This window comes from Eutrema salsugineum, unplaced genomic scaffold (genome assembly GCF_000478725.1).
Source record: "Eutrema salsugineum unplaced genomic scaffold, Eutsalg1_0 scaffold_19, whole genome shotgun sequence".
Lineage (NCBI taxonomy): Eukaryota > Viridiplantae > Streptophyta > Magnoliopsida > Brassicales > Brassicaceae > Eutrema > Eutrema salsugineum.
Genome location: NW_006256838.1, coordinates 1,274,298 through 1,288,932, shown reverse-complemented (window position 1 = coordinate 1,288,932; position 14,635 = coordinate 1,274,298). Strand labels below are relative to the sequence as shown.

General features: G+C 35.0%; 4 protein-coding genes across 7 annotated transcripts; 3 read left to right on the top strand and 1 right to left on the bottom strand.

The window, feature by feature from the left end:
• The first annotated feature begins 2,293 nt into the window (after positions 1–2,293).
• On the top strand, positions 2,294–4,597 carry LOC18020208 (F-box/LRR-repeat protein At3g60040). 2 transcript variants are annotated; one of them, XM_024157111.1, is made up of 4 exons: positions 2,294–2,393; positions 2,893–3,842; positions 3,930–4,082; positions 4,203–4,597. In XM_024157111.1, the coding sequence occupies exons 1-4, from the start codon at positions 2,369–2,371 to the stop codon at positions 4,254–4,256; spliced, it is 1,182 nt and encodes a 393-aa protein (XP_024012879.1). In that variant the 5' UTR covers positions 2,294–2,368; the 3' UTR covers positions 4,257–4,597. The 2 variants fall into 2 exon arrangements, with proteins under 2 accessions (XP_024012879.1, XP_006402644.2); XM_006402581.2 differs by having other exon boundaries at positions 2,322–2,426.
• On the top strand, positions 4,422–5,241 carry LOC18020207. Its single transcript, XM_006402580.2, has one exon. It carries the CDS (start codon positions 4,625–4,627, stop codon positions 5,009–5,011), a length of 387 nt encoding a protein of 128 aa, XP_006402643.1. The 5' UTR covers positions 4,422–4,624; the 3' UTR covers positions 5,012–5,241.
• A 697-nt stretch (positions 5,242–5,938) lies between these two features.
• LOC18020130 (4-hydroxy-tetrahydrodipicolinate reductase 2, chloroplastic) lies at positions 5,939–8,819 on the bottom strand. Of its 3 annotated transcripts, XR_002899922.1 has the most exons (11): positions 8,696–8,819; positions 8,402–8,588; positions 8,000–8,237; positions 7,720–7,853; positions 7,546–7,620; positions 7,371–7,472; positions 7,180–7,289; positions 6,977–7,064; positions 6,802–6,877; positions 6,216–6,395; positions 5,939–6,131 (listed from the first exon to the last, which is right to left on the bottom strand). XR_002899922.1 is itself a non-coding variant. In XM_024157181.1 (10 exons), exons 1-9 carry the CDS (start codon positions 8,707–8,709, stop codon positions 6,809–6,811), a joined length of 1,017 nt encoding a protein of 338 aa, XP_024012949.1. In that variant the 5' UTR covers positions 8,710–8,819; the 3' UTR covers positions 5,939–6,395; positions 6,802–6,808. The 3 variants fall into 3 exon arrangements, 2 of the variants coding, with proteins under 2 accessions (XP_024012949.1, XP_006402642.1); XM_024157181.1 differs by having other exon boundaries at positions 5,939–6,395; XM_006402579.2 differs by lacking the exons at positions 5,939–6,131; positions 6,216–6,395 and having other exon boundaries at positions 6,572–6,877.
• A 4,416-nt stretch (positions 8,820–13,235) lies between these two features.
• Positions 13,236–14,315, top strand: LOC18020129 (protein AUXIN-REGULATED GENE INVOLVED IN ORGAN SIZE). The gene is made up of 2 exons (XM_006402578.2): positions 13,236–13,482; positions 13,589–14,315. The coding sequence occupies exon 2, from the start codon at positions 13,851–13,853 to the stop codon at positions 14,253–14,255; it is 405 nt and encodes a 134-aa protein (XP_006402641.1). The 5' UTR covers positions 13,236–13,482; positions 13,589–13,850; the 3' UTR covers positions 14,256–14,315.
• The last annotated feature ends 320 nt before the right edge of the window (positions 14,316–14,635 follow it).

The window sequence follows — 14,635 nt, the reverse complement described above, 5'->3', positions numbered from 1 at the left end:
TATAGATTAAGCGTTAGATAAACTAATTATGAGCAAGTGATCATTTATAAGATGTTGTGATTTCATATAATGAATTTCATGTAAATCGGCGTCAAACAGTTTTGTGACTTTTGTCTATACTATATGATTGTGATCTAGTGGTATACATACTAAGTTCCTAGACTACTGTTTAGTCGTTACTCGTTATGCGTTTAGTCAACTTTTCTATTAAAAAAATGAAAAATCTATTTGTTAACTCAAAAACATTTTAGCAAAATCAAAATATAGTTTTTATTACTTATAAATTTTTCACCGCGTGAAAGTTCACGGGTAGATTTTGTCCGAATAAATGCTTACGATTAAAGTAGAACCCCAGTGTGCATAAGAAAGTGTTCATACATAAAATCTGCTTATGTTGTATTCAAATTGGATAACTGAAAAAGCAAGTGGAATGGTCAGAGAAGTGCAGTGCATGTTGATGGTAGGGGATATAATATCAATGCATGTGACGACTCAATTGGGTAGTAACCGATCTTGCTTTAATTATCTCAACACAATCAATAAAACGTTACACGATCATCATTATTCAACACCAACGCAAAGGAATTTACGGATCCATACATATTAATATATCAATATATATTTTAAAAAATTAGGGAAATAAAGAATAAATAATGTACGGATCAACCGGAGCCAAACATGAGTGGGAAACGTGACGAGTTGAAGAGAATACGGAGAAGAAATAGGCCAATAATATCGTAAGGATTTCGAAGGGATGATCATCACATGCATGCATGGCAACAATTCAGAAAAATGTGATGTTTGTTAAACACAACACATTTATTGCCTCATGCCGTATTATTAGGATCAAGAAATTATTTGTATATCGAATTTAAAAAATGCTAAAAGTGAACCATAAGAAAAAGCAGGTCCCATGTCCTAGGCTATAATGTTGAGTTCTTGTTTCAGCTCCTTTGATTCAACATTCCAAATATCTCTCCATCTTCTTTAGCGTTCCGAATAATAAAACTTAATTTTAGTTGGCTAAACATTTTCGTAAGCGGTAAGCCTTAGCCCTTATGTTCGAGGTACGACATAAATTGAGTATCTTAAAAGCAAGCCCGGCCTAGAGGGATACCGGATTTTGTCCTTAGTATATAGTGAAAGAGCATATTATGATAATATTCATTGTAAAGATTTGACCTGAATTAAAAAAAAAAAAGAAAAATTATTGTCTGCGAAGAAGAATCATGGGAAATTTTACCGTCAACTTAATTACGACTGACTAATGTATTTTATGGTGTGAATAAAATAAAAAAAAATTATGATATTTCCAATCCCAACAATCACAGAACTGGATTTCATGTTCACTTTTTTGTTTTTGAAAATTATGTATTCTATCACTCAAGTTTTTTGTTAATCAGTCAGACAATCTAAAAGCACACCTCATTGGTGAAAAAATAAGAAATTGTGTATAGTCAAATTAATTAGAACTTTGAAAGCTAAATTTACATTAGGTTTGAATACGAACTCATAAATTTTCTAACGGTGAACTGACATAATATTTAGGTTGTTTTCAAAATTATGCTATTTAGCGCTAGTTGATATGCAATCTAAAATTTATACATGATTGATTGGTGAAAAAAAAGGATAAAATTTTATTTGCCAAATCATTTAAATACTTGTGTGTTAAAGTTACATAACTGAGCCCAAATTAAGATTGTAGCATCTCTAACGATCAAATGATAAGGTACTATGTTCAGCTTATCCCATATGATATTAGTAAAGAAAGAAAAGGAATAATCATTTTGAAATTAATCAAACAATCTAAACTATACACGCATGCAGAATCGATGTTAATCGACCAGAGAAGCAATCGGACCTCTGAGACCACCGATAGAGAGCAAAAACCAGAGAGTAGTGAATCAGATTCAGAGTACGAGATTAATTTGTGGCTGTTGACAACCAAAGTTGGAGCAAAGCAGATGCGAGAGGCGGCTTAAATACATGTCGATAGCTTGCAATGCATCTCCGGATCGTGGAATCAAATTTGGATTAATGACTAACATACGAGTGGTTTAGAATTCGTGTCATATGGGATTAACGATTCCCTAAATTAAAATTTTAATTTATAGTAAACTTAAAACTAGATAGTAAAGGAAAGAAAATTACCTATGGTAATTCAAGGAAAATTAACATTTTAACTTCTAATTTCGTTTTTTTTTTGTTTTGTTTATTTCCGAGACTTCGAGTGATTTTCTCCGTTTTCATTGTCCTCTTAATGGTAGATTTGAACAGATAAAAGGGAATTCCCTAAAATCTGAATCGGAGACTCCCATCATCCTCTGTTCGACGTCCTCAACCGGTTCGTCTTTAGCCTCAAATCCGTATGATTGGTGACGCATGCGAGAAAGGTAGAACCTTCAATTCAATTGGAAAAAGAAAAGGTTGAAGCTTTAGTTTCTACACCATCTTTTAGTTTTGTTTTTTCTTTCTTTGTGAAACATCATTGTTAATTGCACTTGTGCGATATGGACCTTCTCTGGTCTCTGGTTCTCCATATGGTTTCCTCTGTTCTCCATGTAGACCTCTGGTTCTTACAAACGCTTAAAGTATTCTTCTTTCAAGCTTCCACTAGATTATATATTAGACTGGGTTTGATGAAACTGTTGTAGTTTGCCACTAATCATCTTTCTGGTGCTACCCGAGCTCGAATCTTGCTTCTATAACCTCGTTATTGTTTACGGAAAGTAACTTCGTTAATTCAGCTTTCATCTCGTAGTTGCGTGCTCAAATCTTTGTAGTTGTGAAAAGTGGATCTTATGGTTTGTAGAACTTCTCTGGTTATTTATAGCCATTCAGAAAGTTTTGAGCTTTCGCAGTGAATCACTCTGAGCTCACTTCATGTTTCAGGCAGTTTGAAGGAAGAGATCGGTTCTGTCTGTATGGATGCCAAGAAGCTAGACACTGGCTTGAGAGATGCAATCAGCTTGCTCCCTCAAGAGGTTTTGGGCGACATCTTGTCCTTACTTCCGACCAAACTGGCTGCTTCAACATCTGTTCTATCGAAAAAGTGGAGGAATGTGTTTGCATTGGTGCACAATCTCGATTTTGATGATTCTGTCTTGCTGCGACCAGAAGAGCGTAATGAAGAGTGGGATGTGATCCGAGAGAGCTTCAGGAACTTTGTGGATAGAACAATCGCTATGCAATGTGGTTCTCCTATCAAGAAATTCTCTCTAAAATGTCAGATTGTCGGGGACAGCGAGATGGCTCACGTGGGCCGTTGGATAAGTAATGCCATAGAGCGTGGTGTTTTGGAAGTGGACCTAAGTTTAAAGACTTACGCTAGACTCTTTCTGCCTTGTGAGCTCTTCAAGAGCAAGACGCTGGTTAAGCTGACACTGGGATCACAAATTTCTCTGATGAAGATGCCTCCAGATGTGTCTCTTCCAGTGCTCAAGAGTCTCTTCATCGATTCGATATTCTTTGATGGAGGCGATTTGTGTTATGTGTTTCTTCCTGGTTGTCCTGTACTCGAGGAGTTGTTTGTACGTCACGAAGAGGAGGTTGGAATCCCACTCTGCATATGTAGTGCGACCATAAAGAAACTATCAGTTTACTACGACTTGGAATCTGAAATTGATTTTATGGGTGGTATGTCATTTAACGCACCAAGTCTTGTCTCCCTCAACTACCGCGATTATGCATTGTCTGAGTACCCACAAGTTAACTTGAAGTCCCTAGTCGAAGCTAGGCTGGATATTCATTATTCTAAAGTGATCAAGAAGCCGAATCTAACGGGTCTCATTAGAGGGATGAGCAACGTCAAGACACTGCATCTTTCTCCCGCTTCTGTTGATGTAAGTTTCCCATTTTTTGCTGCTTTCTGTTTTTCCTCATAAAGAGCTTGGACATTCGTGAAGTGTGTGTGTGTGTGTGTGCTTCAGGTGATTTCTCTGTGTGTTAAAAAACATGGACTACTTCTACCGGTGTTCAACAATCTTGTGAATTTGTCTTTTGGGAGTAAGAATAAACGAGGTTGGAAACTGCTGCCATATCTGCTTAAGCAGTCTCCAAAACTTGAAACTGTAATCATCCAGGTACATTTCATTAGAAAAACCCATGAACGAATATATATCTATCTAGTGAGTGAGAGAGAGGAGAGACAGAAATTAATCGTTGACCTTTTCCATGCGTCTTCTTGATCGATGCTTCTCCAGGGTCTGGATGGTTACACAAGCGATCTTACCATGCGAGTGAAGGTCTTGCATTAGGAATAGAATTTAAAGAAGAAGTAGAGGTGAGTTGGAGATGGTAGTAGTATGATGCATATTTCATTATTAAGGTAGTTTGAAATATTTTAAAAAATGATAAAAACAAACAAAATTAATTGAAGAATAACAGAAAAAGAAACCATTTGTATATAAGGAAAAGAAAGGTAGACTAATGAAATTGACGCAAGGTGTGAAATCAACAAAACCACTACGCAAAACCATAAACCTCTCTCAACTTCCCCACACAAAACAACAAAACCTCTTTCCTCTTCTTCTTCTTCTTCCTCTTGTTCTTGCTTTTATTCTTCTGCCTTTTCTCTTTCTTCGACAATCATTCACACACAACAACAACAACAAAAAGAGCCTTCATGGATGGTTTGATTCCAATGGCGTTTAAGGCTATGAAGAAAAACCGGACTCGCCGACGTTATGAATGTCTCTCTTCCTCCGGTGGCACGACTAAAGAATCCTCCGACGAGTATGACTTCTTCCCCTTCGCCGGTAGTAAAACCGATCGCTCCGGTGAATCCCGGCCGTCTTCGTCTTTTGATCATTATGTAGAGATGAACAACGGTGCTCCTCAGCAACGTCACCGCCGTGGATGGTCGGTCGGAGAATTCTCTTCGATGTCTTGTCGGGAAGGAAGAAGACCAGGTGGAGAAAGCGGAGGAGATATCGGTTACTCTCCGTCGCGGCGAGGACAGCTTGTGAGGAACACAAGTCTTAGACTGTTCTCATGTGTCTCAGGTGAATGATTTATCGATTCAGAAAGCTAAAATCTCAGCTCATTAATCCATCAAAAAAGGATTTTCTTGCCTCTTGTTTTGTGTTATTGTTCGATTTTGTTACAAAGATCTCAAGTTGTCCGGAAAAAAATGCAGATTTGTGTTCTTCTTGTGATATTCCGTTTTTGATTTGTAAAGTTTTGGGGTTTGATTTGTTAAAATATGCTTATTGGGGGATCAAAAACAAAAATAAAATTTAGTGGTCCAATAAACTGAAAGATTTTACTATTTTATAAAATCTTGGTGACCTAATACAGTTGACCCATACGCTGTATCGTACACGGTGTTAGTTTGAAAATGCGTTAAGACTGAGCGTGTGCTGACTATATATATATATAAAATTATAAATTAAGTCAAATTTATAAATTCCAACTGTATAAGTGTATATGTCTCTGAATGTTCCCAAAAAACACCTCAAAGTCGATTAGTAAAAATATTAACACTAAGAAAATTCACGTCAAAGCAAAATCATCCATACATAATCACCCTCCTAAAAGTGATTCCGTTATCTATCTAATGAGTAGAAATGCCTTTTTCAACTGTAAAATTTCAAGATGGCTAAAACTTTTTTACATTTTTTTTATGTAACGTATTTTTTGATGTATTTAAATGTGACAAGCACAATTAAATTTTTAATTTGAGTAAAAAAAATTGTTGCTCTAGATACTTTTGACCATTACACACACGTATCGATGTAAGGCCTCTAGTAAAACATCGAAAATAGAGGCTACTCGTTTGTCTAAAGTTGAGTCACGGTCCGAATGCTCCCGAACATATTTCCGGTCCAACTTTTTGTAATAACGGTTTTTGATGATTTAACATAATTCTGCCCGAAACTGTTTTTAAAATTAGTCTGAAAGTGACGTAAAAATAATAATTAGTCTGAAATTGGTCGGAAACTGGCTTCTAATTATAAAACCATTTTAAATAAAAATGGAATCTACTGAAACTCCACAATAGAGATATATCATAGGGAAGTCAACAACTATATACATCAAAGAAGAAAGCTAAACTACAACAACTTAAGACTCGTTTCGTTGACTTTTGTTTTCCCGTTCCATTACTCCACAGCCACGCAAGTTTGGTGTATCTAATGATGATGATGATGTAATCAGTATCAGTTATAACGGAAACAAACCTCTAGCAAATGTAAATGGAGATTATGAGCACTTACAAGAACAAGATTCGTTTTCATGAGCTATCATGTGACGACTGTCGAAAAAAACAAAAATATGTCAGAGAAGCTACAAACCTAGCTAGATATTAGAATCATCACACCCTAAGAAGCTTTCCGATTCTTTCTGGTGATGCAAGTACATAGTATTGAGCTGCTTTAACGATACCATACAAAGTCCTACAAGAAAAGAAAAAATGGTTACAATGATGCTAAAACATGATTTAGATTTCAACAGGCGAGATGCAAAACCATCGAAAGCGTTTGTTGATGGTCATCTAAGCCAATCGATCAACACGAGGGTGATCGATTTGCATAGATGCCAATCAACAAACACATTCAAGGGTTGCAAAAGAGAGAGAGAGAGAGAGCAAAAAAAAACTAAAATGTGCATGGATGTTAAACATGTATAAAAATAAGTTTGGGATTGTGAAAGTACAGACAAGAACATGAATACAAACAAGAATATTCCTTGGATATTCTTAAGCATATGCTGTGGAATAAACCTCTTTGTAAGAGACGTCCTACTGGCTAACATGATGAAATGAAAAACCAGAAGTAAAAAACAAAAGGTAAAAACTGAAACTTGTTATTCATCGCATGTTTCCCTCTCTCAAGACGTCGATCATGTTATAGATCCGCTTCTCTGCTTTAGATCGGATCTGCAATCCGAGAATGTGTTTTTTTAGCAGATTCAATGAAAGGGGACATTCGATTTCTTGTCTGTTTTGAAAGAGTGTCAAAAGAAGAAGATGTCTAACCTTTTTGGCAAGGAAAAGCACGGCATCGACAGTACCCTCAGCGTATATTGATCTTCCGCAAACATTGTGCTGGAACTCAAAGGACACACTGCAAAACAGGGGTTAAAACAGAAAATAATTGATGTTACAGACAAATCTGTTTTAACCAAGTCAAGTAAGAGTAGAAGAGAAACAACAATGAATGTCTTAAAATCTTGTATCACGTTTTATCTGGTGATGTCAAGTGATAAAGATGGAAAGCATGGCCCGAGATATGCTCCTCCGGAACACCCACAATCTCGATCTGCTCCTTAGGATCTCTAATCAATTGTATCTGGTTTCATAAGTAAGCAAAATGCAAAATGAATGGTCTTGCACATTTAACTTATAAAACTATAAATGCAGATAAAAATACCTGATCCATGTCATAAGAAACGCCCAACTTCTGGAAGCAAGAAATAACAGCTTTTGCTGTACCAGAAGCGTCAAGTTTGCTTGATTGATGAGACTCCATCACCTGTATAGAATAGAGCCAATAAGCTATACTGTAAATTCCATTTAAATGAATGCACTCAAAGCAAAAGAGGTACCTCCAAGGAATAACCAGCAAAGGCACCAGGAAACTGCTCAGACATGATCTCCATGGCTGCAAGAAACGCAACAACCTAGTGGACCGCCCAACAAAGCAAAGATCATATGCTTCACAAGGACATTCATTATATATAGCTTTTAAGACACTCTGAATACTAACAACAAGTAAGCACCTGTTTACCCATTTGTGGGGAAATCACAGCATAAATCTTCGATTCCTCGACAGTTTTATACAACCTTGTCCTGTCTCCTCCAGTTGTTCCCATGACAAAGGGAACTCCTACTTTGCCATATAGCTCTGCATTATCTACAATTTGCAAACAAAAAGATAAATCAACCAACGGCAGAGTGAGAAACAATGTGTGTGACTTTCGCATAAAGCAGGTTCATTTCTGAGTGAAACATAAATTCCTCCACAGTTGAATTATAGAAACATGAGATACTGGATTGTACCATTTACTGCAGAGGGAATTGTGTAGTCAACAACAATGAGTTCCGGATACTTGTGAAACACAGAAGACAGAACCTCTTCTCTTTCACTAGGACCATGCACAAGAATCTCCTTCCCACAGACCTCAACTCTCTGGCCAGCCTCTTCAGCAGATCCAAACGATGTAGGAACGATATTCACTCCTGCGGAATCTGCCGCTTTGATGACTGCTTTCCCCATTTTGCCACTGCATCCATTCACCTGCGGTACAAAAGAGAGAGAGAGAGAGAGAGAGAGAGAGAGACTGAATGGCTTTACTTGATCCAAATACTAGAATGGGGGAAATCACAATCATCAACGCAAACTTCAATGCAAAAAGTTGATAAATTTCACAACTCAAGAGTGTTTGGGAAATAATCAGATACCATGATGGATATGCCGTCACCAGGCGCAACGGACTTTCCGGCTTCCTCTGAAGTCGCCATTGACAGAACCACCGGAAAACAGCGCTTCCCTTTACCGCCGAGTAGAGCCATTTGACTTGTTCCAGAAGAGTACGAGAGAGAGAGATTCCCAGAGCGATGAAGAAACACATTGTACGACGCCATTAGCCTGTGATCAAAAATCCCAAAAAAAAATAAAAAAATGATTCCTTTTTAAGCAAATTCTTTGAAAGATCGTCTCCCATCTAATCAATGCCGGGAAGAGAGTGACGTTACCCATTCGCCGCCATTTCCTTTCCGATTCAAAGGTCCGACTTTTCTTCCGAGCGACGAGAAACAGAGTTTAATTTCAAACAAAATTCGACCGGCGAACACCAAACGGATTCTAGGGTTTTACACAAAACCGGAATTTCCATTATTTTGATGGTCAAACCGAACTTTCTATTAATAAATGATCTAAACCGAAATTTCGCTTTATCTAAGACTCCAATGGTCAAAACCGGTTTTGTAGCTGATTCATAAATTTCTTCTCCGGATCATGATACAAGAATTAAATGGTCATTACATAGGAAAGATGCAACTAGATTATAAAAGGTCCGTTTCATCTTTACCCACCTTTAGATCCTCTGGAAATAGAAGTTATACCTTTCCAATGGCAGTGTATGAGATTGCAAAGACTAGGTTATCTATCTATTTTATTTTATTTTGTTCAAAAGACTAGGTTATTTAATAACAAAAAAAGTATGTGGTGAATCCAATTTTTTTATTATCGTCTTCAAACAAATGGTGGCATCTCTCCATTTCAATCATAGTTGGATACATCTTTAATCCAGTTACGTATCAAATAGTAAAACATGCTTCTTCAAACAAAGGTTCTTCCTGCTTGTGGTCTGAACTTCATGTATGTTCCAGTTACGTATCAAATAGTCAAACATGCTAGAATTTAGTCTTCTAGATATATATGTACTATGTAGTGGCCAAGTTAAATGGTATCAAATCGATGTAATATTCTAGTAACAGAAATAACAGTTTGAATACAACACACTAAAATGATACAAATGGGATTTAATTTCTCTTTTAATTTATGGCTAAAACCGGGAATTCACTTTGGTTAGTGATAAAATCTGAAAGCTTCGGACCGAGAGAGAAGTTGGTCAGTAGCCCTCCACTTCTTGAATCATATTGACTCTTTGTGACAAATTATATGTACATACATAAATATTGTTTTGTGATGTCAATAAAAACAAAATCAATGTAAACATTTTTTTTGTTGGAGCTAGTTATAAATATAAATATTGAATCTGAACCATAAAACGGGCATAAACTTTTGATCAAGACAAATGCAATGAACCCAATGACCTCAGGGAAGCAAATACATGTTTTTTCTTTCTCATAGTTGGTTTAGTTTCCCTTTCACTCTCTGATTCTTAATTCATTAAAGCTTGACAAAATAAAAAGTTAAACCCATAAAAGTATACCCTATTCTTGTCTTTATCACGAAGAAATACACATACACACATACAAACGTCTTTCCCTGTGATACTCTGAACCTAGCTAATCATAATCATATCATATTCATATATATATTCATTTACGAAAATCCTTCAACACTTTCAAATTAAATTGTTTTATGATCACATCGCTCGTGAAAACGACCAATCATTTAACATAAAAACCAAAATATGAAAAAACGACCATTCTCTATTACCAACCACTTCAATGTTCCGGAGCTATTAATTTCAGATACTTGTCGGGGAGAGACGATCTTTAATTGTTAAAGATAATTTGGGTTAATTTTCCACACAAAAAAAAATAATTCGTAGTAAATTAAAAAGAAAAGTAAACAAAAAGAGGGAATGAGAGAGTCGTACGAGGAATATTGATTAGGCAAGTTGGTTTGGTCGAGACTCGAGAGATAATGCATTGAAACAAAGGGAACTAGCCACGTGACGGTACATGTGCCGTTTGATCCTCAATGTCTCATCGCCTTTTCTCCTTATAAATCAGCCAAACTATACTATTTATCTAATATTTAAAAGTATGCGAGGACCTTATTATTAAAATTATTGTAATGCATCAAGTGTCTAAGAGAATTAGACCAAAACATATGTCTACGCATATGGACTGTCAAATACTACATACACCTATATAGACATCAATGGTTACATATATATATAATACCTTTTGTTTTGTAACTAAGAAGTAGTATTTCTATAGAACTTATACATTATATTTGATTAAATTAGAAAATGTAGGGTGTGTAAAGTGTTTATGTAATTAAATAGTTCTTATTTGATACTATATTTAAAATTGAAATTGTAACAAATCAACAAAGTTAAGATAAATATCGATTCAGTTACTTTATCTCGTAAATCAGTTTCAAAAGATCTAAGAATTTAAATGTGTATTAAAGTTGCTTTCAATAGTTACTAAATTAAATTTATTCAATATACTATATTTTACGTGGTATAGAAATCAATTAAATTGATAAGTAGAAGTATGAAATAGAAGGAGAAGAAAAAAATATATAATAAAACATGACTAGACTTATAACAATGGTTACATATTATTTTTTCGAACTTTTTTTGCAGGTCCACTGGACATTCAATCTAAAGGTGCGGTGTTCAAGGCAATAATCATGCATGGGTTGCCATATATACACATCTCTATGTTTACTTTCCACCATTTACTCGTTTAGTCTTTCAAAATACAAATTATATAACAAAAAACATACGTAGTGATGTTTAATCTTAATACATACTAAATCCACGAATCACTCTAAAATTGATTGAAGTTTAGAAAAAAAAAACAGAATAAACTGATTTTTTGTTGTTGTCAACGTAAAAAATTGAACTAAAGAATGGATTGAAGCATTTATTTTAATTAAACTAAATCTAAAACCGCACCAAACTGATACTACATAGGTCTTGGTTATAATTTCCGTATGCTGTAGCCTTTTAAAAATAAATCCATGCATTTTAGAATTTTGTTAGTTACTTGACCACAAAAAAATGAATTTTATTAGTTGTAAAGGTAAACAGTTTTTTTTTTTTTTTGAAACCTATAAAGGTAAACAGTTTTGTTAGTTAGCTTCAAAAATGTTTTTTTTTTGCATGCGTTTGGTTTTTGCAATTACAGTTCAATGTGTGTTTATAAAAAGGTTAATAAATTGGTAAAAAAAAAGTTCATAGGTAATGCATAAATTAGCGTTTAAAATAATCTAAATCATATATAGTAAGTTAGGTTTCTTAAAACGTGATTAAAAGCTCAGTGTAAATAAATATTAAAACACTTTTATTATAATTATAAAGGAATTATTTGTTTTGTATTGTTATATCGAAGAGTATCATCAATAGTTTGTTTATGCTGAATTGCTTCGGAGATCCATTTTCTTTCATTTTTTTTGGGTCAACGAGGAGATCCATTTTCACATCCCTAAATATACGATTTTCATATCTCTAGAGTAGCTCTAGAAACTATGGCAGATCATTCAATATAAACTTCTACTTTATTAATTTTAGGATATGTCATCAATGCATATATTTTGTTGGTACATGTCAAAGGGTTTCATACTTTTAAACTGTCTTTATGTATTGTTAATTTGACAAAAGTAACATAATGTTGCACAATTCATTAAATTAATGTGGATAACTAGTGTTGTGGTGTTTGATAGTCTATCAATTCTCCAAGCTACTAATGGCTGTTATATATCCAAAGACCAGAAAACAAATCAAATAAACCTCTTAACGTTGATTCTGAAAGCTCTCTCATGTTTGTCAATTCATTGCACCCTACATATAAACTAAGATTAAAAATATGATTTCCGACTTAGCGACTTTCTCAATTAACATGTTAATCACTGACGACAAAAAAAAACATGTTAATCACTATCAAATTCGATAAAGAAGATTGCACAAAGACGGGAGAAGAAGAAGACCAAGGAAAACTCATATTGAAGCGAATATATTTTTACAATCAGTTATTTAAGCAAGTTTGATTAATTTATCTAAACCAACCAGTAATGAGATAGACAAGCCAAATCAACAAAAATCCAGTTGAGCCAAAGCCAATCCGTTCTGACTATAATATTGATAACTTCACTTTATATATATAAGAAAAACGAGACTTAAAAATAAGCATACATGTTGCCCCCAACATTTCCCACTAGAACACATACATTCACCATATGAAGTGCCTTGGAGAAGAGCAACACTATGGGTCCTGATCGATCCATAGAGATAGACAAAATTATTGGTAGGTAGTATGATAAATTAAAGTAATCTCCTCAACGGATCAAAATTTTGAATTAAAGACACTTATTGATATTTCAAGTCTAGTGAATTTACTTAAATGATTCAAAGTACCTAAAAATGTCTTAAAAATTGTAGGAGGTGATTATTTAAGAAAATTCACATATGACTAATCCCAAACAAGTTAGTTCTGAAAACACTAGTTTTTCTTTCCAGCGATTTACACTAACACTGAGTATTTATAAGTTTATAACCGCTCTTATTCAGGACCCATATATAAACTCATTATTTAATACATCCATGTCAGCTAAAAAGTTTATACAGAAGAGATTCTAGCTTACGTCATGTCCATACAACAAGTAAAGTAGAGAAGAGAGAGAGAACAAGTCCAGGGGAGAAGAACCTTTGTGATTGTGGTGGAAGACTAGGCCACACGGAGTTTTTTATTTTTTACTAATTTCTCGGAACAAAAACAAAAATTCAAATCTTCCAAAATCATCAGCTTGCCTCTCACATTTGTCAGCCCCTTATAAAAAAACAAGTTTCCTCTTTTTCTTCTTTTCAACATTTCAGAAAATCCCTAAATTCACTGAACCCTCCCCATATTTTCTGATTCACTTCTCTGATCCTCTACAGGTCCTTATTAATAACCCCAAAGATTTATCCTTTTAATTATGATTTCTTGTTTTCTTTTATAGCTACCTTCCTCTTTCCAAAAGATTGAAGATCAAAGCAAACCCATAGTTTTCCTTTGTTTTGGCGAAAAAGAAATCTTCTTCTTGCACAAGGGGTTTTGGCCCTAACGGATTAAAGGTACTTTAGTTCTTGTTTGAGGTTTCTGTATTGATTTGAAGGTTGTTGTCTATGGTTTCTCCATAACCAAATTACTAATCAGAACATCCACATTTTCTTTATGCAGAGCTTTGGTCCGTAACCGAAAACACATCACAGTTCAGATCCGAAAAAATCTTCTTCTTTTTGACTCGTCAAGGAACTTTGCGTTCTTGGTTTTTGGATCTTGTGCCATCGTAATTTGTCTCGGATTCGTCACCAGCTGCATTGGGTTAACAAGAGACTTAAACAAAAGGCTCCGTTGGCATTTAAGTTAGAGAAAGCTCAGATCTTTGTAAATTTTCTCACCGAGCTTCTAAATCCGAATCAGACCCAGAAAACTTCACTAGATGATTCGCGAAATCCCAAGCTTACAAAACGACATCATAAACATCCAAGACCGTTATTCAAACAACCTAGTCATGGACGTCGGAAGAAACAACCGGAAAAACGTCAACTTTCGCCGTCCGACGACAACGGCGACGGAGAGTAACAAGCAAGAATTACGACGGACCTTCTCGTCGCAGAAAAGGCTGATGATTCCGGCGAATTACTTCAGTTTAGAGTCTCTGGTTCTACTGGTGGGTCTAACGGCGTCTCTGTTAATCCTGCCGTTAGTTCTGCCGCCGTTACCTCCGCCTCCGTTTATGCTGCTTTTGATTCCGATTGGGATTATGGTTTTACTCGTGGTTCTTGCCTTCATGCCTTCTTCTTCTTCTTCTAAGTCCAAAGATGTAACTTGCACTTTTATGTAAATCTGTTATTATTGTATTTTATTAAATCTTAGGCTTCTTAAACCAAAAATTAGCTTTCCCCTCTCGTCTACGAACAAACACAAACAAACCTTTTGGGTAAAAAAAATAAAAGAAAAAAAAATTAGGAGTAAACTGGTTCCGTATAATAGATTTTTTTTTTTGGGTCTAAATGTTAAAAGGTTCCGTATAACAACATTTCATAAGACGTATCATTTCATTTGTAATTTTTGTATAACAATCGGTTCATGAGCCTTGTTTCCAGGTAGCTTTAATTTATGTTTTTAGATGGCAAAATCCACCTTTTTTTAATCCAAGTTTCAAACTCAATTTTCATTCCATCACTCTTGTTGTTTTCGTTTGTTGACTGACAAAAAATACAT